This window comes from Helianthus annuus, chromosome 7, assembly GCF_002127325.2.
Source record: "Helianthus annuus cultivar XRQ/B chromosome 7, HanXRQr2.0-SUNRISE, whole genome shotgun sequence".
In the NCBI taxonomy this organism is placed as follows: Eukaryota; Viridiplantae; Streptophyta; class Magnoliopsida; order Asterales; family Asteraceae; genus Helianthus; species Helianthus annuus.
The window spans coordinates 140,154,219-140,180,839 of NC_035439.2; the positions used below are offsets into that span (position 1 = coordinate 140,154,219).

Genomic DNA, 26,621 nt, shown 5'->3' on the forward strand with positions numbered 1-26,621 from the left:
TTGGATCCATAACATTATCTTTGTCTTTGACAAGTCACTAAAGATAACGTTGTAGTTGAGATCAATTGTCATGACGTGTTCATAACTCGAAAGTTAACATTGCTTATTGTCAACTTCTAAGACTATAACCTCAGTGGCCACCTGAATCTGGTTATAATATTTGTCTTAGAATGATACATTTATCATTTAAGGCAAACACATCTCCATTATGCACTACGAAATTTGTGTCCTCCACTTAGTCGTCTATTTGCAATATTAGATTGGATTACAAAATCCTTAGCCAAAAACAAATGCAAGACACTCCCATATTTAAGTGTTGTTAGATAACATCTAGATAGGTTAATGAGAACCATTTCTACATACCCCACATTTCTTGCCATTTGATCAACATTTCCGTAACACCACTTATGGCGACATTTATACACATATGATTGAACAAGATCAACTTCATTGTATCAGTGAATTCAACTCATATTGCATTAGCTTACATAAGCTTCTGAGCTGACCAAAGCAACACATGCCATTGTCATAAGTTTGTCACCAACTTAAAATAATTCTATTTTAACATCTAGAATAAGCTTAGACAATGAGTTCTCCTCATTAGCTTTTCGAACAAACTCTTAAAAAGTTACAAGTCTTTTCCTTATACTGAATGAAAATTTTCCCTCAACTTTGTCTATACACAAATTCTTTTTGTGTTCATACACATTTGAATATTTAGAGTTAATTAATCTCCGTCAAGACCCATAATTAACCAAGTACTAGTCTAGCATGCTTTAGACTACAATACTTTAGCATGTGAGCAGAAGATGCATCATTCTGATTCTTCACAGCCCTAAGGATATCATAATATCACTTTGCAACATTCATCCCTTGTTAAGACAAAATAATGAGACTTATTCATAATCCTAAAACTTCAATATTTAGGAAGGTCTCACAAATTATTGTATATAGCACATAGCTAAATTTTATCATTCATTTAAGGAACATAACTTGTTTACCTTTGATCTCCAACACTTTACCATTGACTCATAAGGACTTAAACATAAGTCTTAATCCAAGTCACTTGGTGAACACATTCATCACCAACAAGATGAATGTTCCTCGTCTACAATCACTATTATGTGTGAGATAGAGTCAACTAGATCGACACTCAACAACATGGCATTCATAATTTTGCCATAAGTGATTTACACACATCTATTGTTATTCATTAGGAGATATGTATATTTAGGATTCTCTCCCAAATGAAGGTAAAATCTCCATATAGATCTAACAATAATCAATTGGTAGACGCATCTACTTACAAATCTTGCAAGATTTATTAAAGGTATACAATAACATATAATACTTTTACTTTCATATGTTAGAATTCACACTTGTGGATTTTCCAATGACTTCTAATGAAGTATGTCGACGTGAATGTCGTTAGTGTATTTCATCTCAATACACTCACTACGTTCTTTCATTACTCACTCATAATGTGGTTATACATTTGATGTTTCGTCTTTGACTTTTAGTCAATGTAACAACTCTCAAGTCGTTTATGTCCAAGTATTTTCATGTACTATCCGTTTAAAACCATATTCTTTTAAACAATGTATAACCGACGTTATAATTATTTTCCACAAAAATAATTTATACGTCACAACCTTTAGTGATTTATTTCTTTGTAAAAAATTGCATGTGTTATCCGAAGATATTGAACACAAAACAATAAAATACATTAGAAACTAAATCATAAGTGCCAATCACTTTTGAAATTTAAACGGAAGCATAGACAATATGTAGACATCAAATAGCAAAGTGCTTTTATCTTCAACACTTTATAATCTGACCGAAATCTTCTCAACAATATCGTCCCACGGCATGTCTTGAGGTACTCCCTCAATAAGACTCCATGCACTTGTAAGTACAAGTTCCCCATTTCATCTTGAAACTTTAAATTTGGACAAGTATGCTCAAAACAACACCAAGTTGTTACAAATACTACATTTAAGTAGTAAACTTGAACAATTAAATTTGTTCACAACAACACCAAGTTGTTTACCAAATAACATTTTCTAACACGCATGTTAGAAAAAAAATGTTATAACAAGCACATTATAGAATCGAACGTTTACATAAAACGTTTTCCAAAGATATAATTTATAAAATAAACCATTTCTCATCATTTTTAATACACACATAGGCAATTAAATGTTTACATAAAACATTTCTGTTCATTATGAACAATCTCTAACCTCGTATTCGTGATACACAATTTCTAACACACGTGTTAGAAAATTTAAGTCATTTTATATATACAAAACATGACCAAATTAAAGCATAAAATGTCATTATTAAAACTCATCAAATGTCATCAATAAAACTCTACTCAAGAGTTTCACCATATGAAGAGTTAAGAGTCTCAATAATTATAGACTTAAACTCATTAAATGTCATCATTAAAACTCTACTCAAGAGTTTCACCATATGAAGAGTTAAAGTCTCAATAGTTATAGACTCAAACTCTAATAAAACTCATCAAATGTCATCACTAAAACTCTACTCAAGAGTTTCACTATATGAAGAGTTAAGAGTCTCAATAATTATATACTTAAACTCTAATAAAACTCATCAAATGTTATCATTAAAACTCTCCTCAAGAGTTTCACCATATGAACAATTAAGAGTCTCAATAATTATAGACTTAAACTCTAATAAAACTCATCAAATGTCATCATTAAAACTCTACTCAAGAGTTTCACCATATGAAGAGTTAAGAGTCTCAATAATTATAGACTTAAACTCTAATAAAACTCAGCAAATATCATCATTAAAACTCTACTCAAGAGTTTCACCATATGAAGAGTTAAATTAGTAATTAAAATTTCACTCAAATGGATTTAGAAATCACAAATTAAAGTTGGTGATAAATCCCACACAACTACACCATCATTTTATGGTGATTTAATTCTTGAAGCCAATCAAACATCAACTTCAATGTATGACCTTTTATTTCTAAATCATACAAAGCATTAAAATCAATGCTACAACAAATTACTTATATAAAATGTTTACTTAAAACATTTCAAAGCATTTGTATTTTAACCATTTTTTAACAATCATGTTAAAATGAAAGAAATTCTGACCGCATGTTAGAAATATTAACATTTCCACAAAATCTTAATTCGACTTGCTAAAAACACATATATGGTTCAAATAAATAATCATTTCTAATACACACGTTAGAAACTAAACAATTAAAAAATTGCTTCCAAACTAACGCGTTTCATGAACATTTCTAACACACATGTTAGAAGACAAATGATTACAAAAATCATTATAAGACTTATTTGTTCATATCAATCCATGGGTGGATGAAAAGTCTACTTTAAATAGAGACTTAACTAGAGAGATAAAACTCTAATCAAGTAATATAAAACTCTTATTTAAAGACATAAAAAACTTTACTTAAGAGAATTTAACGTTTACAAAAAACGTATGGTTTACACCAATAATTCCGTTCTAACACACATGTTAGAGAGTTGAACGTTTACAAAAAAACGTATGGTTTACAAAAAAACGTATGGTTTACACTCTTAGAGAATTGTCTAACCCTTTAACCTCCACATTATTCTCCTTATATATGCACCCAGGAGGAAACCCTAATTAGTTAATAAGGGTAATTAGGCCCATCAACAATTACCAACTAATTATTTAATAGGATTGTTATATATATTTTGATCCATATAATGTAAATGATTATAATGGCTACTAGATTAAATATAGAATAAATATATTTAATCTTACATGTGTTGGTCAAGTTTATGCATTAGGAGCTTGTACATTGTGTTTGCACGGGTAAGGTTTGCTATGTGGTCTACTAATCCCTTAATTGCGGTTAAAAGTGAACGTGTACTAAATATATAGCATATGACCTTACTAGCAAGGGATGATGTTACGATTATGTTAAGTTGATTCACATAGAGTGTGGTTGTCGAATGTAGAATTATGAAAGCATAAGTATGTGTGAATTGATAATGTGTATGTGACTAGGTGATCATGTAGTTGTATGTGTCATACAACATTATGTATGAAATGAATATGATGTCACTAATATGTTCTACCATATCAACATGAATGCTTATTTAAAAAAAATAGGAAGCTATATGCTAGAAGGTTGACTTTCTGAAAGTCAACCGAGAATTTATAGCATGGTTAGGCATTTTGACACATGTAAGAATCGAGAGATCATGGAATATGTGTTAGACCAATTAGGTGTTATGTGTGTTAACGAATTTGGATTTCGAAGATATTGAACAATGTGGTTGACTATTCATGTCGTATGCGTGTTAGTGAAAGTCAATGTAGATAAGAGTTGAAAAATGTGTGTTAATATGAATGAGCATGAATACTAACATTATTATGGCATGACGGCATGAAAGAATAGGAACTACACTAGCATGGGCCAAGCATGGAGGGCTAACGGATCAAAATGAGGCAAGGAAGCGGTTATGAACACGGATGCATAAGGTAGGTGATTTCTGAAATCACTTCTTAGTTGTTTAAGTAAGGTAACGTCTAGTTAATTAAGCATATTGACGATTGAAGTTAAATATGGTTTGGTTGTATGAATTCGGAAATTTTATCTAAGTAGAAGGAACGGGTCAAAAATGAGGTCCTATTGATTTGACGGAATGATGCTTAGGTAATGGCTGCGGTATTATAACTGGGTAATAAATATAATTGCATATTAGTACGCTAATCGAGAAACAGAGATGTGAACTAATAGATAAAAGACTCGGTTGTCAGTTTTTAAGTATAAATGAATGAGTTGTTTGGTAGGACATGAACGGGTCAAATGACTAGCGAATGAATGTAAAATTCGAAAACATATAAGTTAAGAATTTTCTTAGTCTGGATATCAGATTTTGAGTCCATACGTTAGAGGGCTGAATTATGATCGTGTAGGAAGAAACGGATTGTAAAACGGAATTGTAAAATGAAAGTTATGCACGTTTTATGCAACGTAGGATTGAGTATATAGAGCTGGGAATCTGCAGCTCAAAAAGAAAATAACATTCTGTCGAAAAGTGGTTGTCGCGCCCGCGACGGAGATAGGTTAGACGGTCGCGCCCCGCCACAGGCTCTGGCGGCCCGCGAATGATGAGACCAAAGCTGTCACGGCCCGCAACAGCCTCCAGAACTGGCAAAAATCTTTATATTGTTTGTTTTGGCCATGGAACTTGATCTAATCGGCTTTTAAGGTCTCTTAACTAACGATTTAGATGGTTTTGATTATAAGTAAGTGCTACGGGTCTCCGTATAGCATAAGTATGGATTTACCTTGTGTTAGTGAAGAAAATCTATAGTGTATGTGTTTAGGGATGAGTAAATATGTAAGTCAATACGTATAAAATTTATATAATGGAAAGCTGCGAATATGACGTGTTGGAAAAAGTACGTGAAAATAAAAGTGGTAATTAAGAGCTCGTAAGTATGTATAAATATAGGAATGTATGCATGTATGAATGTAAGCCACTATGAATGTACATAGAAATGGTATCAATACGCTTGAGTGTTGATGAATACTAAAGTTGTGTATTGAGATTGAAATGTAATGCAGGTATGAGGACATCGGGTTCATGAAGAATTGAAGCCGAACTCGGAATAAGAGAATTCAAGAGGATAATCAAATGGATTAAAGTTTATATTGTCGAATGTTATACGGTCATTAATTTATGTGATAATAATGTAGTATGATATTGTCAAGGACTAATGGTTAAGTTGTATGGGATGTCCACAGGTATCGCATGGATTTCCACTTCTACTACCAAAGATAAGCATGCGTTGATCGAGCCGCAAATCAAGGATTGTACGGGAAGAACGACCACATAGTTTGAATTATGTATTGTCTTGAAGCGTTAATTTATTGTGGTTATTGTAAATCCCCTTTTGTAAATGTTTATCATTTGTACTTGAGCCTTTAAGTAAGTAATGTGTCTAAATAAGAAAGAAATTTTTGGGCTCATATTTTCCGATGTGTCATATTTAAGTTCTTACAAGTTGGTCTTATAGGGAATCGTTCATTATACGAACGGGTCATGCCCGAATTTTGTAAATAATAATACTTTTTCGGAGTAAGAAATATGGGCGTTACAAGTTGGTATCAGAGCCCTGGTTTGAGGGAAATCAAGTCGAAGGAGGTGAATACTTGAACTCAAACCTGTGTGCTCTTGTGACAAGGAACCCGTACAATCCAAGACTCGATCAAGTCCTAAAGTTAAAAGCGAATCTAAGTATGTATTGAATTATGTATTTGAAGGAAACTAATAGTATGTTATGTGAAGGGTAAGCACAATAGTTTGGAAGGGATGATCTATGAATGTGGTCTAGGACCGGCACCAAGGCATGTAATAAGACATATTAACCCAGGTACGTAAATTTAGCATATGGGTGCATGTAATGGTAAAATTTATCAAATTAAGGAAAAATTTTAATGAAATATAATAATAGGATGGAAACGAAGTTATGAAAATATTACACGTGCCGAAACCTAATTTTTCGGGCATAAGGTGACAATTACACGAAGACACAAAACTAGTATATGGATTATGTACCTGGTCAGTACACAAGAAACATATGACGTTCGTGAGACCGTGATAATTGTTGCAGGTATGTCTGTTAGAATTAGGTAGTAGGTAGACGTGAGAGTGAAGAGAAAGGTATGACTTTCAGGGATTTGAAAGTACGAATGATATGTTAGAATCCGCGAGACGGATTCGAAGCATGAAAGGAATGAAAGTATGAATGATATCTTAGAATCCGCGAGACGGATTCAAAGCATGAAAGGAATGAAAGTACGAATGATATGTTAGAATCCGTGAGACGAATTCGAAGCATGAAAGGAATGAAAGTATGAATGATATGTTAGAATTTGCGAGACGGATTCGAAACATAGAAAGGAACGAATGATAAAAAAAATTATTAAATAAATAAATAAAAGTTCGAATGTGTAAGTAATTATAGACTAAGCAAGTACGTATTCTTTAAAAAGCGGATATTATCTAAGTTATGTCTTAAACATATATATATATATATATGTGTGTGTGTGTGTGTGTGTGTGTGAATATATATATCTATACAAATATGATTGTATGCAAGAATGGTTAAAGGGACGAATGAGTCATGCGGGTCAAATGGTAATCGCCATTTAAACCTTGTACTTAATGTTTATTTTGACAAGTTTTATGCTTATAGGTAAGCGTAATGAATGGACATGCATTGTCACAATTGAAAAGAAATAACCATTGTAAGTTATGGATAACGAGTCAAAAGGTTTTGATTCGCGCAAGGTATGTACAAAGGTTATGTTTTCTTTTAAGTAGGGGCATATAGCTCGACTAGAGAGGGATATGCCAGAAATGGGTAGTTGGTAGACATATGGTCAGAATGTATTTTACAATTAGATTCTGAACAGTTAAACAAAGTAAGTGATAGTTATTAAGCAAGTAATAGTAAAATTAGCATGAAGTATTTGATTTACTATGTAGGTAAAACCGATGAAAGCTATTGTAGTAGCAAGAAACCTTAGTTGAAAGAAATAAGATGTGAGCAAGTTACGTGATAGGTATATTACTAAATGACTCTTGTGGGTCAAAATGAATGACGGGCTACGACCCGAACAATAACTTAAGTATGGACGGGAAGGGTAAGTTTTGCAAGAAGTACAGAAAGGATGTATTAAAGTACTTGTATGTAAGCATGAATGGAAAGAAGTACAATCGTGTACTTCATTACATCCATGATAATTAAGAAACGCCAGTTTGACCTTGGAAAGGCAACTGTAAAGGGGTGAAATAATTAACAAAACGAAAGAATTGTGGGTGTTTAAAACACTAAACAGAATAAATTGGAAAGAATGTAATAATGATAAGTACCAATGGAAAATGCTAACTTTGATGCTAGGCTTGTTGGCCATGTTCATTTAAACAAGATATTGTTAGAAGGAAGCCCATGAGCGGAAGCCCATTCATGAAAGGAAGGGATCGAACCGGCCTTGACACGGACTCATTCAGAAGCGGGCCAATCCGGTTTGCAGATCGTTAATTTATGCAATGAAGGCGAGGTTAGTAAAATGTTTAATTCTAGATTGAAAGGTAAGAATCTGTAAATTATTTGTACATATGAATGAAATGAATGGTAGGACAAATATGGTATAGTATGAAATAACCGACTAGCAATGGTCATCTTTAGAAAGTATTTATGTCAATAAGAGGAAGATTTAAGGACCTTGAATGAAAACTTGGAACTAGTTGATTAATGCTCATATGGTGCTCTTGCACGACATGCCGGGTTAGTATAAGGAAGTAATGTGAAAGATTAAATATAAGGTTAGACATAAGGTTGTAAGTAGTTTAAGTGGCGAGAGAAATGTAGATTAATGATTGATCCTCATGACAAGTACGGATAATGAGATATAAAAATGATAGTTATGTTAGAATGTTGATACCTGGATGTTTACGGTAATGCGTACTATTATACGCTCACTTCACATAGGGACATGAAAGAAATTAAGAGCAACGTTAGTAATAGAATGTAGTTGTTTGCTCTAGATAAACGGAATGAAATAATAATTATCTTGCGATAATGTTTAAATTCAAATGAAAGTAAAAAAAAATGAGTATGTAAATGGCCCAAATTATTGTGTGTTAGCGAAAGAACCTAGAAAGGATGCTAGTTTCAAATTATGGATTATGGGATGTGTCACAAACGTCAGTTTCTCACAACATACTTATGTAAGTCGTCCAATGTAACCTGAATGAATGAACGAACGAAGAATAAGACTAGACGGGTTATAGAAGAAATGAAAGAGGTTTCGGGGACGAACCCTTCTTTAAGGGGGTAGATTTGTAACACCCCAAAAACTAGAATTATTCAGTTACAAGTATGTACCACGTTTAAAAGAAGGAAATGAAATAACTAGGTTATTAAACCTAGTTATATGCTTGTGATGAAACAATGGTTAACCGGGCAGGGTTAACACACTGGTCTCGCCAAGAAGGGTTAATCCCTTCCTCTCGAGGATCGCTGGCTGGATCGCCTGCCGGTTGATCTCCTGCACAAGGAAACAAACCGTGACTCGTAACAAGGAGGATGGGGTGGGGGGTGCTCCTTGTTACCACTCTCCGGCGTGAGAATCAGTAGTCTGCTTGGGAAGCAAAGTATGATAGTAGTAGTAGTGAGAGAGTTGTGAAGAGATACCTCAAACCTGGTTTGGGGTTGGTATTTATAGCCGAGGAGTGAAGGAGGAGGTGGATGGATAGACTGACGGCATGCTGCACCTTTGCAGGTGTGTCAGGCATGTCGGTTGTGGAGGTGATGCCACGTCAGTCTGTCACTTACGTAGACCTGACAGGCGGCTGCCATTGGTGCTACTTGCTCTGTGGTGTCAGTCCCACTTGCTGAGTGTACAGGATGCGGTGCGGGCCGCATCGCTGTTTGCGGTAACTGTAGACGTTCCGGCTTCTCACTCTTTGATCAAGAAATACGCGAGATGCGGTGCCAAGTCGCATCGTCACCCGTGGTGACTGTTGCTGTTATCCAGCTCCCTTGTATTGATAGAAGTGTTCACTGGATGCGGTGCTAGGCCGCATCGCTGTGGACGCTTCTGTTTTCATACACCAGATGCGGTGCTATGCCGCATCACTATACCGTTCTCATATTCCAGGTAAGTCCTCCTCCATCATTGGGCAGATTGGATTCAACCACTGTGTCGGTGCGTCCCCGCATGGACACAGGTAGGTTGTTAGCTAGTAGGGGTTTTGATAAGGGTAATGGTCACTCGCGGTCGATGCTGACGCGAGATCTGGGACCATACCCCTTCAGCTTGGTTAAAACAAATAAGGATAGGAAATTGAGTTAATTATGAACAAATGACAAACTTGAGGGGTTGATTTGGAAAAGATGGAAAGATAAAATATAAAATAAAAGTAAAACTCAAAAACACACACTGAGTGTGTGTGGGTGTGCGTACGATCGCACAGGAGAAGAGGGAGAAAGGGGTACAAACCCTAATTCAGGATAAATCTTCAAATTGAAAGGGGAAATTGGCTCTAACCTGATGCATGGACCTAATTACATGATCATCTAGCCCTAACAAATACATGGTAAGTTGTAATTTTGGATTTTATGATTTTTGTATGAATTGGGTTATGATCAATTCATGAAATTTTATGAAATTGAGTACGAATATATGTTAGAATTATCATATGGAATGTGAATTTTACAAGATTTTGATGTTAGTTGATGTTTGAAGGTGAAACCCACTTGGGCTATGTGAATTTTACAAGATTTTGATGTTAGTTGATGTTTGAAGGTGAAACCCACTTGGGCTAATGAAAGTGGCGACATGGGTATAACACCCATGTCGAATTCTTGTTCAAAAATTGATGTAGCATGTTGTATGTGATGAATATTTGTTTGATAGTTTGAGTATGGTGTGGTTTTAGGTCGATTTTAATAGTATTTGATTTTTAAAGGCAAAAGTAGGAAGATGAACATAAGATGCTTGTACAATATGCTCTATTAATGCGAAACCCGCCAAGTGTTTGATGAAATGTCTAAGTGAAGTTGGGATGTGATATTGTACGAAGCGGCTTGACATAACGAATGGAATATGATAATGATGTGATTAGTAGTTTACTAACTTGAAGAATGTGCTTTAGATGGAACTCGTATAAGAATTCGGGTTGAATGTATGCGTTGGTCAAGTTTATGCATTAGGAGCTTGTACATTGTGTTTGCACAGATAAGGTTTGCTATGTGGTCTACTAATCCCTTAATTGCGGTTAAAAGTGAACGTGTACTAAATGTATAGCATATGACCTTACTAGCAAGGGATGATGTTATGATTATGTTAAGTTGATTCACATAGAGTGTGGTTGTCGAATGTAGAATTATGAAAGCATAAGTATATGTGAATTGATTATGTGTATGTGACTAGGTGATCATGTAGTTGTATGTGTCATACAACATTATGTATGAAATGAATATGATGTCACTAATATGGTCTACCATATCAACATGAATGCTTATTTAAAAAAATAGGAAGCTATATGCTAGAAGGTTGACTTTCTGAAAGTCAACCGAGAATTTATAGCATGGTTAGGCATTTTGACACATATGTAAGAATCGAGAGATCATGGAATATGTGTTAGACCAATTAGGTGTTATGTGTGTTAACGAATTTGGATTTCGAAGATATTGAACAATGTGGTTGACTATTCATGTCGTATGCGTGTTAGTGAAAGTCATTGTAGATAAGAGTTGGAAAATGCGTGTTAATATGAATGAGCATGAATACTAACATTATTATGGCATGACGGCATGAAAGAATAGGAACTACACTAGCATGGGCCAAGCATGGAGGGCTAACAGATCAAAATGAGGCAAGGAAGCGGTTACGAACACGGATGCACAAGGTAAGTGATTTCTGAAATCACTTCTTAGTTGTTTAAGCAAGGTAACGTCTAGTTAATTAAGCATATTGACGATTGAAGTTAAATATGGTTTGGTTGTATGAATTCGGAAATTTTATCTAAGTAGAACGAACGGGTCAAAAATGAGGTCCTATTGATTTGACGGAATGATGCTTAGGTAATAGCTGCGGTATTATAACCGGGTAATAAATATAATTGCATATTAGTACGCTAATCGAGAAACAGAGATGTGAATTAATAGATAAAAACTCGGTTGTCAGTTTTTAAGTATAAATGAATGAATTGTTTGGTAGGACATGAACGGGTCAAATGACTAGCAAATGAAAGTAAAAGTCGAAAATGTACAAGTTAAGAATTTTCTTAGTCTGGATATCAGACTTTGAGTCCATACGTTAGAGGGCTGAATTACGATCGCGTAGGAAGAAACAGATTGTAAAACTGAATTGTAAAATGAAAGTTATGCACGTTTTATGCAACGTAGGATTGGGCATTTAGAGCTGGGAATCTGCAGCTCAAAAAGAAAATAACATTCTGTCGAAAAGTGGCTGTCGCGCCCCGTGACGGAGATAGGTTAGACGGTCGCGCCCCGCCACAGGCTCTGGCGGCCCGCGAATGATGAGACCAAAGCTGTCGCGGCCCGCGACAGCCTCCAGAACTGGCAAAAATCTTTATATTGTTTGTTTTGGCCATGGAACTTGATCTAATCGGTTTTTAAGGTCTCTTAACTAACGATTTAGATGGTTTTGATTATAAGTAAGTGCTACGGGTCTCCGTATAACATAAGTATGGATTTACCTTGTGTTAGTGAAGAAAATCTATAGTGTATGTGTTTAGGGATGAGTAAATATGTAAGTCAATACGTATAAAATTTATATAATGGAAAGCTGCGAATATGACGTATTGGAAAAAGTACGTGAAAATAAAAGTGGTAATTAAGAGCTCGTAAGTATGTATAAATATAGGAATGTATGCATGTATAAATGTAAGCCGCTATGAATGTACGTAGGAATGGTATCAATACGCTTGAGTGTTGATGAATACTAAAGTTTTGTCTTGAGATTGAAATGTAATGCAGGTATGAGGACATCAGGTTCATGAAGAATTGAAGCCGAACTCGGAATAAGAGAATTCAAGAGGATAATCAAATGGATTAAAGTTTATATTGTCGAATGTTATACGGTCATTAATTTATGTGATAATAATGTAGTATGATATTGTCAAGGACTAATGGTTAAGTTGTATGGGATGTCCACAGGTATCGCATGGATTTCCACTTCTACTACCGAAGATAAGCATGCGTTGATCGAGCCGCAAATCAAGGATTGTACGGGAAGAACGACCACATAGTTTGAATTATGTATTGTCTTGAAGCGTCAATTTAATGTGATTATTGTAAATCCCTTTTTGTGAATGTTTATCATTTGTACTTGAGCCTTTAAGTAAGTAATGTGTCTAAATAAGAAAGAAATTTTTGGGCTCATATTTTCCGCTGTGTCATATTTAAGTTCTTACAAGTTGGTCTTACAGGGAATCATTCATTATACGAATAGGTCATGCCCGAATTTTGTAAATAATAATACTTTTTCGGAGTAAGAAATATGGGCGTTACACCACAATCACCAAATTCATCTTCAATAATTCTTTGCCCAAGAAAATCAACTGATCCAAAAATAGTAAAGTGGAAGTCATGCTCAAAAACCCAAGTATTGACTTTGATCTGATCAGATGGTAGTGTTGAAGAGATTAAAATGGATAGTGCATATAATCTGAATGCATACGATCTCCAAGATTTGTTGGACCTTCAACTTGAGAGGGATGATGAAGAAGACATGTTCTCCCTGGACTTTGAACTACAATTCAAAGGACAAATCAGGGAGATGCTGATGAGAAATAAAAATCAGTAATAAAGAAGGGTTTTCGTATCATCTGTTGCATAGGAAGATTGTTGGATCAGCAGTTGTTACATTGTTTGCAGTAGCATATTTAACCAGATCACAACATGTAGCGAAGGACATGTTGCTGCGTAACAAATTCTTGAGTGAGGTTTGATGTGTGTTGTTTAGGCAGGTGATCGTATGTTCTTAGTTAATGTTTGTTAAAGTTAAGTTGTATTTGAATTTTATTAAGTTTGTTAGACATCTTTCATATGTACTTATGTTTATAACAATTTATATTGTCAATTGGTGGATACTCTCTTTTTTGAATAAGAGAATGGAAATAATCATATGTAACTAATGAAATTTATTAAGTTTGTTAGACATCTTTTATTAACTTTGTTAAATATCTTTTATATTTACTTATAGTTGTCTTTTAGCTATAATAGATAACATGTTTTGGTACAATATCTATATGTTCTATCAATATGTGTTATGCATGGTTTTCTAAGAAACGACCCGTGTTTGCACACGGGTCTTACCGCTAGTAAAAACTAATAAATTGACATAATAACTCTACTTAAGAGTTTATGTTCCATATGAATAGTCTAGTAAATAATTATAATTTCATTAAATTATAATTTCACTAAATTAATATTCATTCATAATATCTAAATTTCCAACACACGGTACCCGTTCGATACCGAAAGTATCGGTACCGAAAAACATGGAAAAGTGATACCGGTACCGATACCGATACCGAATAAACCGGTTCGGTACCTGTACTTACCGGTTATTACTCGTAAATACCGATACCGTACCGATACTGATATCAAAAAATAGAGAAAATGATAACCGGTACCGAATATACCCGATACGGTACCGGTTCGATATAGTACGATACCAAATGATAATCCCTAATCCACACTTTGCTTTTTGAAGTCAGATCTCGACCACTCCGTCCCCGTCTTCTGTACCGATCCTTTCTCTCTCTCTCTACAATTATTGAAGGTACATCTCTCTCTCTCTCTCTCTCTCTCTCTCTTGATCCTAATATCTCTGTAGAATCCATCTGATTAACGTCTAATTTTGAACTAATTTAGATTTTCACTGGTTCTGATCGTCAGTTGAAATCACTTTACATACTGTAGTACTAAATTACTATTCGATCTTACAACAGTAGAGGATTGTATTGTTTTATTCAATTTACGGTTTTGGTAGGGGATTCTAGTCTTCTAGATCCAATTGCAGATGAGAATTGTTATGTGAATTGAAACGAGTGTGTGGATTAATGAGAATTATGATCTACGTGTGATTTGTAGGGTTTAAATTGAATTAGATTCAGGAAGATGTGATATCTGTAACTGGAATTGAATCGGAATCGAATCCGAAGTGGAATTTAAGTAGTTTAGTTGCAAGATTTTACTCAAATTTGATTGAAAATGTTAAACATGTAACCTTATTAGTTATCATGAGAGACTGGAGATGAATTTAGCAAGATTGAACTGATATCTTAAGTGGCTTAATTAGGGCACCAATTCGGGTTCATTTATGGGCTTGTATACCAATAAGAAGCATGATTTTGTTGTTAGTTAATGATGTGTGTCAGTGTGTCTGCCAATGAGGTAGTGGTGGAGTGGTTGGGGAAAGATTTGGTGTTCCTTGTGACTCAGGTTCGACTCCCACTGTCTCCATTATTTTCTGCGGCATCCAGGTGAAGGACGAATACGGGTGGCGCCGGTTCGTCTTGGATGGAAGGCGAGGTTTTACCGATTATTCCGCTGTCGTGCCTTCGAGCAGGTGGAGGTCGGGTTTCCGCGCATCTGGGAGAGCCAAGGGGCTGGCGGCGGTCGAGTAGTCGATCTTAGCCACAGCGCCCGGTGTCACGGTGGTTGGCACGTCGTTCCTTGCCGTTCAAAAAAAAGGATATGTGTCTATTTTAGCTAGTAAACCAGTTGGTAACAGTTGATTTAGTTAGCATTTGTTAAGTCGGTTAACTAGTCAGATAAGTCAAATGTTGAGTGTGCCTCAAGAACCATTCTTTATTTATTTATTGGTTCTTCAAGTTGCTTAATCAGGTGATTAACCACTGATTCTTCAGCCTCAAAGACGCCAACGCCGATATCATCATTACTGTGAACTCAAGATTTGCATAGCACATCAGTTAATTAACTATATTGCTGCCATTTTTCTGTTTTATTTAATCTGGTACTATCTGAGATTTAATTACTAATAGCATGAACCGAGTATTTCATAATCTAAGTGTTCTGTTTAATTCAAATTTCCAGCAAAGGTTCTTTTATACATATACTAGTTTAAGCAGTCCTGAAAGATTAATCAGCTTTTTAAGTTTTGCCTTACCTTGTGTTTTTTTGCCCTTCTGAGAACTTGGATAGGTTTTTTTTTTTTTTTTTTTTATTGACAGTTTTCGTTACTGTAAACGAACCATTGTTGGTTTAGTAGTTTTAACCACCTGAGTCCAAAATCAAAAAGTTTAACGCACTGGGTCCCTAACCACTTATTTTATAACATTTTGAGTCCAACTTTTAACACTTATACTTTTGATTTTGGACTCAAGTGGTTAAAACCACTAAAACACAGGGACTCAAAACGTTATAAAATGAACGGTTAGGGACTCAGGGCGTTAAACTTTTTAATTTTGGACTCAAATGGTTAAAACCACTGAAACACAGGGACTCAAAAAGTAATTTACTCTTGATTTTTCCAAGTTCAACTATCATACCTAGAAGTGGTATGGGTGGTCGCAAAGTTGGGTAACCGGTCAAAATGGGATTTTTATTATGTGGGTCAAAATGGGTCGCTCCAGGATGGTCACTGGATTCACACATTATATCTATTTTCTACGTTTTATAAGTAACTGATATGTTAAATGTTGTTACAGATGGAAAAGGGGAAAGGAGTGCTGGGAAGTCGAAAATGGGCCGTCGAATTCACCGACAACTCATCCACCCGCGACATTCTCGACCCACCCGGCTTCACTCGCGCATCTCCTGATCAAGACGATTCATCTCTAACTCGCCAAAAGAAAGACGCAGAAGCAAACTGGAAGTCTCAGAAAGCATGGGAAGTAGCCCAAGCCCCTTTCAAGAACCTCATGATGATGGGGTTCATGATGTGGATGGCCGGTAACACTGTCCATTTGTTCAGCATCGGCATTACGTTTTCCGCTCTTTGGCAGCCCTTAAGTGCCCTTCAAGGTGTCGGTAAGGTTTTCGAGCCTTACAAGGATAATAAAGTGGACCTTCTTGCACCCAAGTTGCTATATATTGCCTTAAATTTGGGGGGTATGTTGCTTGGTGTTTGGAAGTTGAATTCGTTGGGTCTTCTTCCGACTCATGCGTCTGATTGGGTTTCGTCTTTATCCCCTGCACACGAGGTCGAGTTTTCGGGTGGAGGCGCTGCCCTGTATTGAAACCGTCGTCGATTTTTAGTTTATGACTTTTTGAGTTTTTAGGATCTGGTCTATGTATCAGGTCTGAACTTTTTAATTAGTGTGATCTGAACTATTTAGCATTTTTATTCTGCAAATTGTAACATTATTTTGCATTTGATGAAACTATGGCCGTAAGCGAACCAAACGAAAACCTTGTTCGTGTTTGTTCATTGAGGAAAAAACATGTTCATGATCGGTTCACGAACACTTCACGAACACTTACTGAATGAGATTTTCTTGTTCGTGTTCGTTTATTAAGGAAAAATGAACATGTTCATGAACAGTTACCAAATGTAAACGAACGCAAACAAATAAATGAACGCTATATTTTTTATATATATTTTAAAATAAAAGCTGCATTTTTTCATCAGAAAAATTTACAAAGAATCCACCGAAAATAAATAAGTACTTAATACAACTATTTACACATAGTTGACATAATTATCGTAAACATAACTAACACAATAATTAATTACCCAGGGCACAAATGAGGGATGTTGATAGAGTCGTATAGTACAACTATATGGTTTCAAGTTTTTAGAAACTAAAACCAACAAAATAAATATAGAACAAAAAAATCTTTAAAATTAACGAACACAAATGAACACATTACCGAACGTTTACAGACATAAACGAACCAACACAACCTCTGTTCATGTTCTTTCCTTTAACTTATCGAACGGAAGTTCTTGCCGAACATGTCACGAACTGTTCGCGGAACGTTCGGTTCATTTACGAACCTATTTGAAACGTCTAATCAGATTATACACTGCTGATACAAAACATAAATATATATACCAGAACTGCAATCACAGATACAAGATACAGAACATACAATATATATATACCAGAATTGCAATCACAGATACAAGTACTTTTGGTCTCCACAGCTGCTCGTTGTGTTGAACGACGTGCATGGACGATTGATGTATGAAATCTTTGCTTACCAGCCCATCAGTGTTCGACAAACTTCATCGACGATATCACGTTTAGCTCGATTGCTGGTTAACGGGGATCCTCGACTTTCATCCAAAAGGAATCTGTACACCTCCCATTGGCGATTTGACGTCGAGTGTCTTCCTATCTCTGCCTGTAAAAACCCCAAAAAAGTTTTCAAAGGGCGAACACCGTTTCATCAAGCCATCAACGATAAAAATGTCCAAAAAGAAATTTCGTTTAAATAATTAAATATAAAAAAATGTAACCGGAATTGGACTCTGGGTCTGGTTTGCATGTTATTGTCAAGGGTTCAATTCAAAGTTGAGACTACTCACCGAAAAGACACATATCTTAAGCTTCTTTAACGCGAGTGTGACGTCATAAAAAACGCGAGGCCTTCCCTTTCCAGATACCTCAACATGATTGGCAACCAGGAGTTCGGTATCAGGGCCGCGGTTGGTAATAATGACCCTCAACGGATGTTGCATCTCTTCCTTTAGTCGGGAACACAGACCAAATTGGTTATCCTTGTCTACAATCTCTTTTCCGTTTTCATTTTGAATGAAAATGTCCAAACTTCGGTATCCTTGTACGCTAGCATAAAATCTCCCATGCAGAACCTGTAAGTAAGCAAACACTTCAAGTCATCACAACCTAGCATTGATAAATAACGTTTGGATATCGCTTCTAAAGAGTGATCATGTGATCCGTCGGACTTCTCATCTTCATGACACCAACAGTCGGTAATCCAAAATATGAAGTGGATTAACGATAGACCTACATATACTAGTTATTTATACTAGAGTAAACTGCCAAAATGGTCCCTGAGGTTTGGTCACTTTTGCCACTTTAATCCAAAACTCAAACCTTTTGAATCTGGATCCCTGTGGTTTCAATTTTGTTGCCATTTTCATCCAAAAGCAAAATCAGGTCAGATTTTCAGTTAGTATCAGTTTTTTTTTGTCTTTTTCCTCCTTTTTAATGGAAGGCAACATGGTAAGATTTTTTTAATTTGTTATAATAAAACGTTAAAAGACCATTTTGCCTTTCATTAGAAGGGAGAAAGAAGACAAAAAAGCCGGATATTAACTAAAAAATATGACCAGATTTTTATTTTGGATGAAAATGTCAACAAAAGTGAAACCACAGGGACCCAGTTTCAAAAGGTTTGCGTTTTGGACTAAAGTGAACAAACATCAGTGACCATTTTGGCAGTTTACTCTTTATACTATTTACAATATGTTCTATAGACACCGTCGGGATCATCAACATAATAATGAAAACTAAAAGTTATTTTTTATGTTAGGGTACCCTGCTATAACGATCACCGCATACCTTAAAAATATCATTTTCTTAATATTTTGATTTTTTTCTATCAGTCGATAAATTACTAGTAAATAAAAGTCCATTTTTTGATAGCGTGCATAATCAGAATAAAAAATTTTAAAAATAGTGTTCGGACTTTCTTTTCTTTTTCTATAAAAGTCCGCATTTTTTTTAAAATATAACATGAAAAGAAAGATAGTCATACCCGTATATCACAATCCTTGAAGATCTTCAAAACGTCATAAATGAGACCCTTTTGATCAAGGCATTGTATTTGAAGCAATGTATGTGTCGGACTGAGTCGGTTATCAACTGTTATACTAGCCTTGTCAACTTTTGACACTTTGTCACGTATGGTATGCGGCTGATCCTCCATCTCACTGCTAAACAATTCTTCTGCAACTTCTTCAGAAATACAAGAATGCCCTTCTTGAATGTCGTATTCGGGCCCCGCTAGCTGGAGTTCACAGCTGATACAACACTCGCCTAACGTGACCCTAAGGTGCTCACGTGTCTCCTCACGTGTGTAATTTGTTTGAAGTTTGTCCCTGTTATTAATTGAGCAATGTTTCACATTAATCACTGGCTCACATCATGTACTCAAAGAAATATAAAAATAAAAAAATAAACCACACATTATGGTTGCATACCAAAGTAAAGCCATGAGGGTGTTTGGACTTTGGATGCATGGTTGCAACAAAAGGGATAAATTAATATAAAAAAAGTTATAATCATATAACTAAGTATCAGTCAACGTGTGGTAGAAGATGGTGTTTTGACGAATTCTGATTATTTAAGAATTAATATTATAAGATGACATCAAGTTGATCTAAGATTAGCAAATAATCGACAAAAACTAGGGGTGCAAACAAGCCGAGCTACTCGATAGCTCGGCTCGAAAAAAGCTCAAATGAGCCAAGCTTAAACGAGCTTGAGCCCGAGCCTAAAAACAAGCTCGTTTAGTAAACGAGCCCGAGCCTGAGCCTAAAAACAAGCTCGTTTAGTAAACGAGCCCGAGCCCAAGCTTCGCTTATCGAGCTTGAGCCGGCTCGCGAGCCAAAACGAGCCTAGTGTTTTTATAATTTTTTATTAATATATTACATATATATTTAAATAATAATAATTAATATCTACAAAATAGTAAAAAATAACTAATTTATATATAAAATATAAATTAAATTTAATATAAAATAATTAATAAATGTTAAACGAGCCGAGCCTTAGCCGAGCTCGAGCTTGAAAAATTACATACGAGCCGAGCTCAAGCTTTCAAAAGTTAAACGAGCTCGAGCCTAGTCGGGTCGGCTCAGGGTAGGCTAGAAACATAAAGTGGACATGACTTTTAACAAGTATGGAATCACAAGCCCGTGAAATACGAACGAAAACGATATAATTAGCTAGACTTTGTGATAAATGGCCATAGGCGATTTCCCAACTGCGAGAACCAAATAGCGAAATTCCCCGATTCCCGATTTTTTTTTTTATTTTTGACGGTTTCCTTAAATTTAGTCATTTTGACGGATACGCGTTTATTTAGTCAATAGTCACCTGATAACAATTTTACGTTTGTACAATTTTTAATTTAAGCGTTATATCATTCAGAGTTTAATCAATTGTGTCGCGGCTCTTCGTTATAAAATGCCCAATAAATCACGTCTTTCTCAAAATAAAAGGAGAAGCAATTTATAAATTTGAGTAAAATAGGGTAAATACATACAATTTTATATTATAAGGTGCAAAACTTACGTGGCATCAGTGATAAAGAACAAGTCCAAAACCTTCCCATCTGGGGTTGTCGTCACTTTAACTCTTTGAATTGATAGATCAAGCTCACAAAGAACTTCCGTGACATCTATAAAGTTCATGTGCTCCATATCAGTACATGTAAAGACTAAATGAAATTAAATAAAAACATGATAAAGAATAATGTGTGGTTACCATGTATCAACCCTTTCCGGTCCAGGGAGAAAACGGTCAATAGGTAGAGCGGAGGCGGTTTAGAACCAGTGGTGAGCTGATTGAGATAAAATGCTGGTAAAAATGAAGGACAACAAGATAAAAGCCGCTTGTTTAAGCTCGCCCAGTCGACCCGCACTGAGCTTGGGCGTGGAACTACCCATAACACTACGTAGCACCATTTTCCATCGGTTGAGAAATCTGATCACATTGAATAAAAATACATTATAATTCCGCACATATTCAGAACAGACAACAGTAGCGCACTCAGTAATTATTTTCAAGGGGTGCAAACGAGAGGCTAAACCACATTTCTTTCAAGGGGGTTGCCCTTTTTTATTGACAAACTATCCTGCCCCTAAAAGGCTCTACATTGATTTGAACTATATGATAACTTCTGGTTGATATAAAACTAATAAATCAAATTCTGGTTATATGTTGATTTTTAAGGTAATAAACTTTAAAATAGATGTGCGTTGAAATTAAATTAAAATAAAAATAAACTTGTGACTAGGTTTATTGGTTTTTGAGTCAAATTGTGTCCCTAAGCAATTATTTGAAAAAGAGAACTAAAAATAAAATTCAAATCAGCTCGAAAACTTAATATTTTCATGGATAGATTAATGTACAAAGGAAAATTAACATGCAAGAAGTACGAAGCCAAAGTAAAAGAATTGGGCAACATGTATATATGTAACATGGGTAAGGATCATTTCAGAACCATAAATATTTACGGAACTCGCAGAACTCCTAATAAACAATCTTTTTATTTATATATTTTTATGTTTAAGATAATTTTATCATTTATTATGTGTATTTTTATGATTACATAAATGTTGAGAGTAATTTTATTTTTATAACTTATGTTAGTGAATAATTACGCACTAATAACGCAACATATAACTAATTACGCAAAATAATCACGCAACTTATAAAACATAATTACACAAACTTATGTTGGTAATTACGCAATCTGCATTAATCCTTTGTACGCTTAGCACGTTATTGTATCTAAACCATTTTCTATATTTAGAGTAAACTGCTAAAATCGTCCCTGTGGTTTGACTCAAATTGCTAGATCAGTCCAAAATCAACTTTTTTAAGTCCCTGAGCTTAGTTTCTGTTGCTATTTCAGTCCAATAAATTAACACCGTTAGAACCTCCGTTAATGAATGGGTAAAACTACTAAATTCGTCCCTGAGGTTTGATTCAAGTAGCTAGATCAGTCCAAAATCAAGTTTTTTGAATTTGTTAATTGTAAACTTATTTAGGTATATAATTTTTCTAGACTTGCATTAATTTTTTGAATTTGTTAATTATAAACTTATTTAGATTATAAACTTATTTAGGTATATAATTTTTCTAGACTTGCATTAATTTTTTGAATTTGTTAATTATAAACTTATTTAGATTATAAACTTATTTAGGTATATAAATCATTAATATCACAAGAGAAAAAAAAATCCTTTTGTTAGTTATTTTGAAAAATTATTTGTTAGTTATTTTGATTATTATTATTATCATTAAATGTTTACTAATTATATACTTAAGTATTTAATTTAAATAAGATAATACTTAATTTAATTTAAATAAAATTAGTTTTAAAAATATAAATGTTGCTTTTTTTAAGAGCGTAATTTAACCGGCCCAGCCTTAAATACTGATTTTATTTTGATGTTGTTGTTGTTACCATGTAAATATTTAGTATTTATTTAAGGATTTAAATAAGACAACAGTTAATTTAAACAATATTTAGTTATGAAAAATACAAACATTATATGTAAATTTAAATATTAAGAAATTAACATAATTTTTATTTGTTTTTTTTAATTCGTAATATTTAATGTTTAATATTTATCAATTATTTTAATTTAATATTTGTATTATAAAGTTCTTTTATTCATTTTTTCTACTTAATTAAGTGGTTTCTTATTTAATAATACTTATCATTCAGGTGAGGTCGGACAACATGTCGTGCCAGAACAAGTCTCATAAAAAGGATTATTTTGGTTTGAGTCAAAACGGGTTCGGGTCAAACCAGTGTTTAAGACAGGTCAAATAAAATTGCGCTCTCCAAAAGAGCTACATTCTGTTTATATTTTTATAACTAAACACAAATTTAAATTATATATTTAGGGTAGACTTGTAATTTATCTTAAATTTTAAGACATTTAAGAAAATATATAATGCATTTGGTACAAGTATTGATGCATTAAGAACATGTCATTTACCATTTTTTTCTCTTGTGATATTAATGATTTATTCAACGAACATAAATATAACTGGACCCGCCTTAAATAAGTTTGTAATCTTGTGATATTAATGATTTATATACCTAAATAAGTTTATAATCTACATAAGTTTATAATTAACAAATTCAAAAAATTAATGCAAGTCTAGAAAAATTATATACCTAAATAAGTTTATAATCTACATAAGTTTATAATTAACAAATTCAAAAAATTAATGCAAGTCTAGAAAAATTATATACCTAAATAAGTTTATAATTAACAAATTCAAAAAACTTGATTTTGGACTGATCTAGCAACTTGAATCAAACCTCAAGGACGAATTTAGCAGTTTTACCCATTCATTAACGGAGGTTCTAACGGTGTTAATTTATTGGACTGAAATAGCAACAGAAACTAGGCTCAGGGACCGTTTTAGCAAAAAAAAAAAAAAGTTGATTTGGGACTGATCTAGCAATTTGAGTCAAACCCCAGGGATGATTTTAGCAGTTTACTCCTATATTTATATTGAAAACAAAAACCTTGTATATACACTAAAAACCCAAAAATATTTTGGTGAGACCGGCCCAAAAATCTTACTCCATTTTCTACTTATAGAGTAAAAGGTCATATCCGAATTTTACTATGAAAAACACCAAACATAACAACAATTTTCGAGAATATATGCAAAAGAAAAAGTGAAAAACTAACCTCCGCGGGTAACATAGAGCCCGAATTCGAGTACAACCCGTAACAAATCACAACCGAGCCCGGCTTTATCGGGGCAGTTCACCGTCACCACGGTCGGGTCGCCCGAACTCTTACCTTCCTCAATCAACACCACGTCTTCCCACGACATCCTCATCCTCTTTAATCCAATTCACCTCCTAAAATGCTAAGGGAAGTTACTTGTAAACGGGCAACAAGCTGTGTCGCAACCTTTTGAATAGCAAATCTAATTTACTAAAAACAAAACTCTGGTTCCTCGTACATGACCGGAGACAAGACAATTCAGGTATACTATGTACACTCTTTACCTTTGTTTATGCTAATAGTATCACTTCATAGGATCATTGTCTCTGAATTGTGAGAATCCGGTAGAAAAACTAAAGGGTTGTTTGTAGCATTTGTAGTGTGTGGCGGTGTGTTGGACCCACGTCAGCTTCCGACACGTGACACATGTCAAGGGTCAGTAAGCGATAAGTGGTGTAGATCTGAAAGCTGTGCATGTGTCGTGAGGGAAGCCTCTGTTGGATTCTAATATTCTACTACATTCACCTTTAAATAAATTATGAACCTTAAAATATTATTGGATTTTGGATTATTCAATTAAAGTCTACAATTTTCTTTTGTTGTTGTACACTTTACGATTTTATAATTTTTTCTAAATTAGTATCAGTTTTTTATAAGGGTAACAATACAATCACCTACAATATTTCTAAATTACACCTTATCAGTGTTGCAAAAGTCATTAGACGGTCTCTAGTCAGTTGACTGGAGAGTTAGAAGTAAGCGGAGATGGTAAATATAAAGAATATTAATTATTGTATATATTATATATGTGTAAAAATATGCATAATTTTTGTCAAAATAAGTATAATTTAAAATGAAACATGTTTGAAGTTCAAACCTCACTGAGTACAAGGCCGAGTAGTCCAAGTACAAGGCTAAGTAGGCCGAGTACAAGTCTGAGTAGTCGGAATTCAGGTCCGACTAGTTTGAGTGCAAGGCCGAGTAGGCCGATTTTGACCGCCCCCGACTAGTCAAATCCGACTAGGGTAAACTCGCCTAGGAGGTGGTCCGAGGACCAAATACTCGACGAGTACAAGGCCGAGTAGGCCGACTTTTACAACATTGCACCTTATCCAATATTTAAATATAGGTCTTCTTCAAAGCTAAGTAGTTAATGCGGTGAAAGATCGGATATCGGTCAATGAGCGATATATCAGTTATCACGATGGGAAATTGCTAATTTTAATATCATGCTAAATTTATATATATATAGAGCAATTTAACACTAACAATTCAGTATACTCTCCTACTATTAACAAATTAACCTTTTGCAACTTGCGTAACACTAACAATTGTAGTAAGTGGGAACTGACTAAGACTTAAAACACTAACAATTAAGACTTAAAACACTAATAACAGTAATAAAAAGAAAGACGAATGGTAGAACTAAAAGAAAAGGTACTTATATCGGGAAAGTCTGTGATATATCGGTCAAATATCAGACAATATCAATGATATTATCGGTACCAATATTCTGACTGATATTTTACACTGATATCTCACTAGGGGACCGATAACCGATATATCACTGATATTGGTTCGGAGGAACTGAATGTAGTATATTGGTTCGGTTCGTTCATTAAGTAGTAGAATTTGATTGCTATGGAATTGGTTTGTTATGACTTATGGTATACCAGTATGAGTATGATATCTACACTTGGTTCAAAGTCATGATATGCTCAAAATAATGTGTACATTGAAAACATTAAAAGGAATATCAGTGTCGGTTTCAATAACAACGATACCAGTAACAATGTCAGTATTGGTTTGATTCGTTTCGTTACTATTTTGAATAAAACTCTATTGTCAACAAAGTTTATACATAAATGTCGAGAAAAAATATTAAACACAATTATGTATTTAATTTATATATGATAAAAAGAAAATTTAATGAACAGTGATGTATTATTAATTATTAAATTAAAATTAGAATTTGAATTTATCATTAATTTATAGTAACATCATTAAGAGAAGAGCAAATGGTATCGGGTATAGGTACCGGTCTTAAATTTACCAAACCGGTGTATTTTCGGCACCGGTTCTGTACAGGTATTCACCGGTTTTTACTCTCAAATACCGGTGTCGTACCAGTACCGACCGGTACCGAACCGTACCATACTAGGTATATTCGGTACCCATACCCACATTTGGGGATTTTGGTAACGGTATTTTCGGTACCGGTTGGTACCGAGCTCATCAAATCCTGTAGCAACGCAGCAATGCAAGTAATTGCACCGTTTAGATTACTTTTCATACACAGAGTAAGTAAACTGTATTTCGTTTGAATGAGATTTTATATACACAACAACTTATTTTGCTTTATTTTTTGTCTTTTTCTATAATGAATGAATTGTAGCATGTAAAATTAACTTGGATATTTAGAATATTGATGAGCAAATCGTATTAAATCCTGTAAACGAACCGGTATAGTATCGGTACCAATTTACTATACCAAATCATTTTCGGTACCAATTTGGTACCCACCTTTTGGCGTTTTCAGAATCGTTACTTTCGGTTCGACACCGGTCTAGCACCATACCTGTATTATTTTTACCTTCAAATACCA

At 34.5% G+C, this 26,621-nt stretch overlaps 2 protein-coding genes across 2 annotated transcripts; one reads left to right on the plus strand and one right to left on the minus strand.

Moving 5' to 3' along the window:
* The first annotated feature begins 14,251 nt into the window (after positions 1-14,251).
* On the plus strand, positions 14,252-16,969 carry LOC110868829 (ER membrane protein complex subunit 4). The gene is made up of 2 exons (XM_022118095.2): positions 14,252-14,371; positions 16,263-16,969. The coding sequence occupies exon 2, from the start codon at positions 16,263-16,265 to the stop codon at positions 16,791-16,793; it is 531 nt and encodes a 176-aa protein (XP_021973787.1). The 5' UTR covers positions 14,252-14,371; the 3' UTR covers positions 16,794-16,969.
* Positions 16,970-17,375: 406 nt separating this feature from the next.
* On the minus strand, positions 17,376-24,462 carry LOC110868828 (ACT domain-containing protein ACR9). The gene is made up of 6 exons (XM_022118094.2): positions 23,975-24,462; positions 21,018-21,236; positions 20,826-20,931; positions 19,285-19,627; positions 18,089-18,373; positions 17,376-17,904 (listed from the first exon to the last, which is right to left on the minus strand). The coding sequence occupies exons 1-6, from the start codon at positions 24,126-24,128 to the stop codon at positions 17,758-17,760; spliced, it is 1,254 nt and encodes a 417-aa protein (XP_021973786.1). The 5' UTR covers positions 24,129-24,462; the 3' UTR covers positions 17,376-17,757.
* Positions 24,463-26,621: the final 2,159 nt, after the last annotated feature.

Coding starts and splice junctions, on each gene's coding strand:
- LOC110868829 (XM_022118095.2), top strand. CDS start 16,263: ATGGAAAAGGGGAAAGGAGTGCTGGGAAGTCGAAAATGGGCCGTCGAA.
- LOC110868828 (XM_022118094.2), bottom strand. CDS start 24,128: ATGAGGATGTCGTGGGAAGACGTGGTGTTGATTGAGGAAGGTAAGAGT. Junction 21,237..23,974: donor GCTCTATGTTACCCGCGGAG/GTTAGTTTTTCA, acceptor CAATGTGATCAG/ATTTCTCAACCGATGGAAAA. Junction 20,932..21,017: donor CCGGAAAGGGTTGATACATG/GTAACCACACAT, acceptor TGAACTTTATAG/ATGTCACGGAAGTTCTTTGT.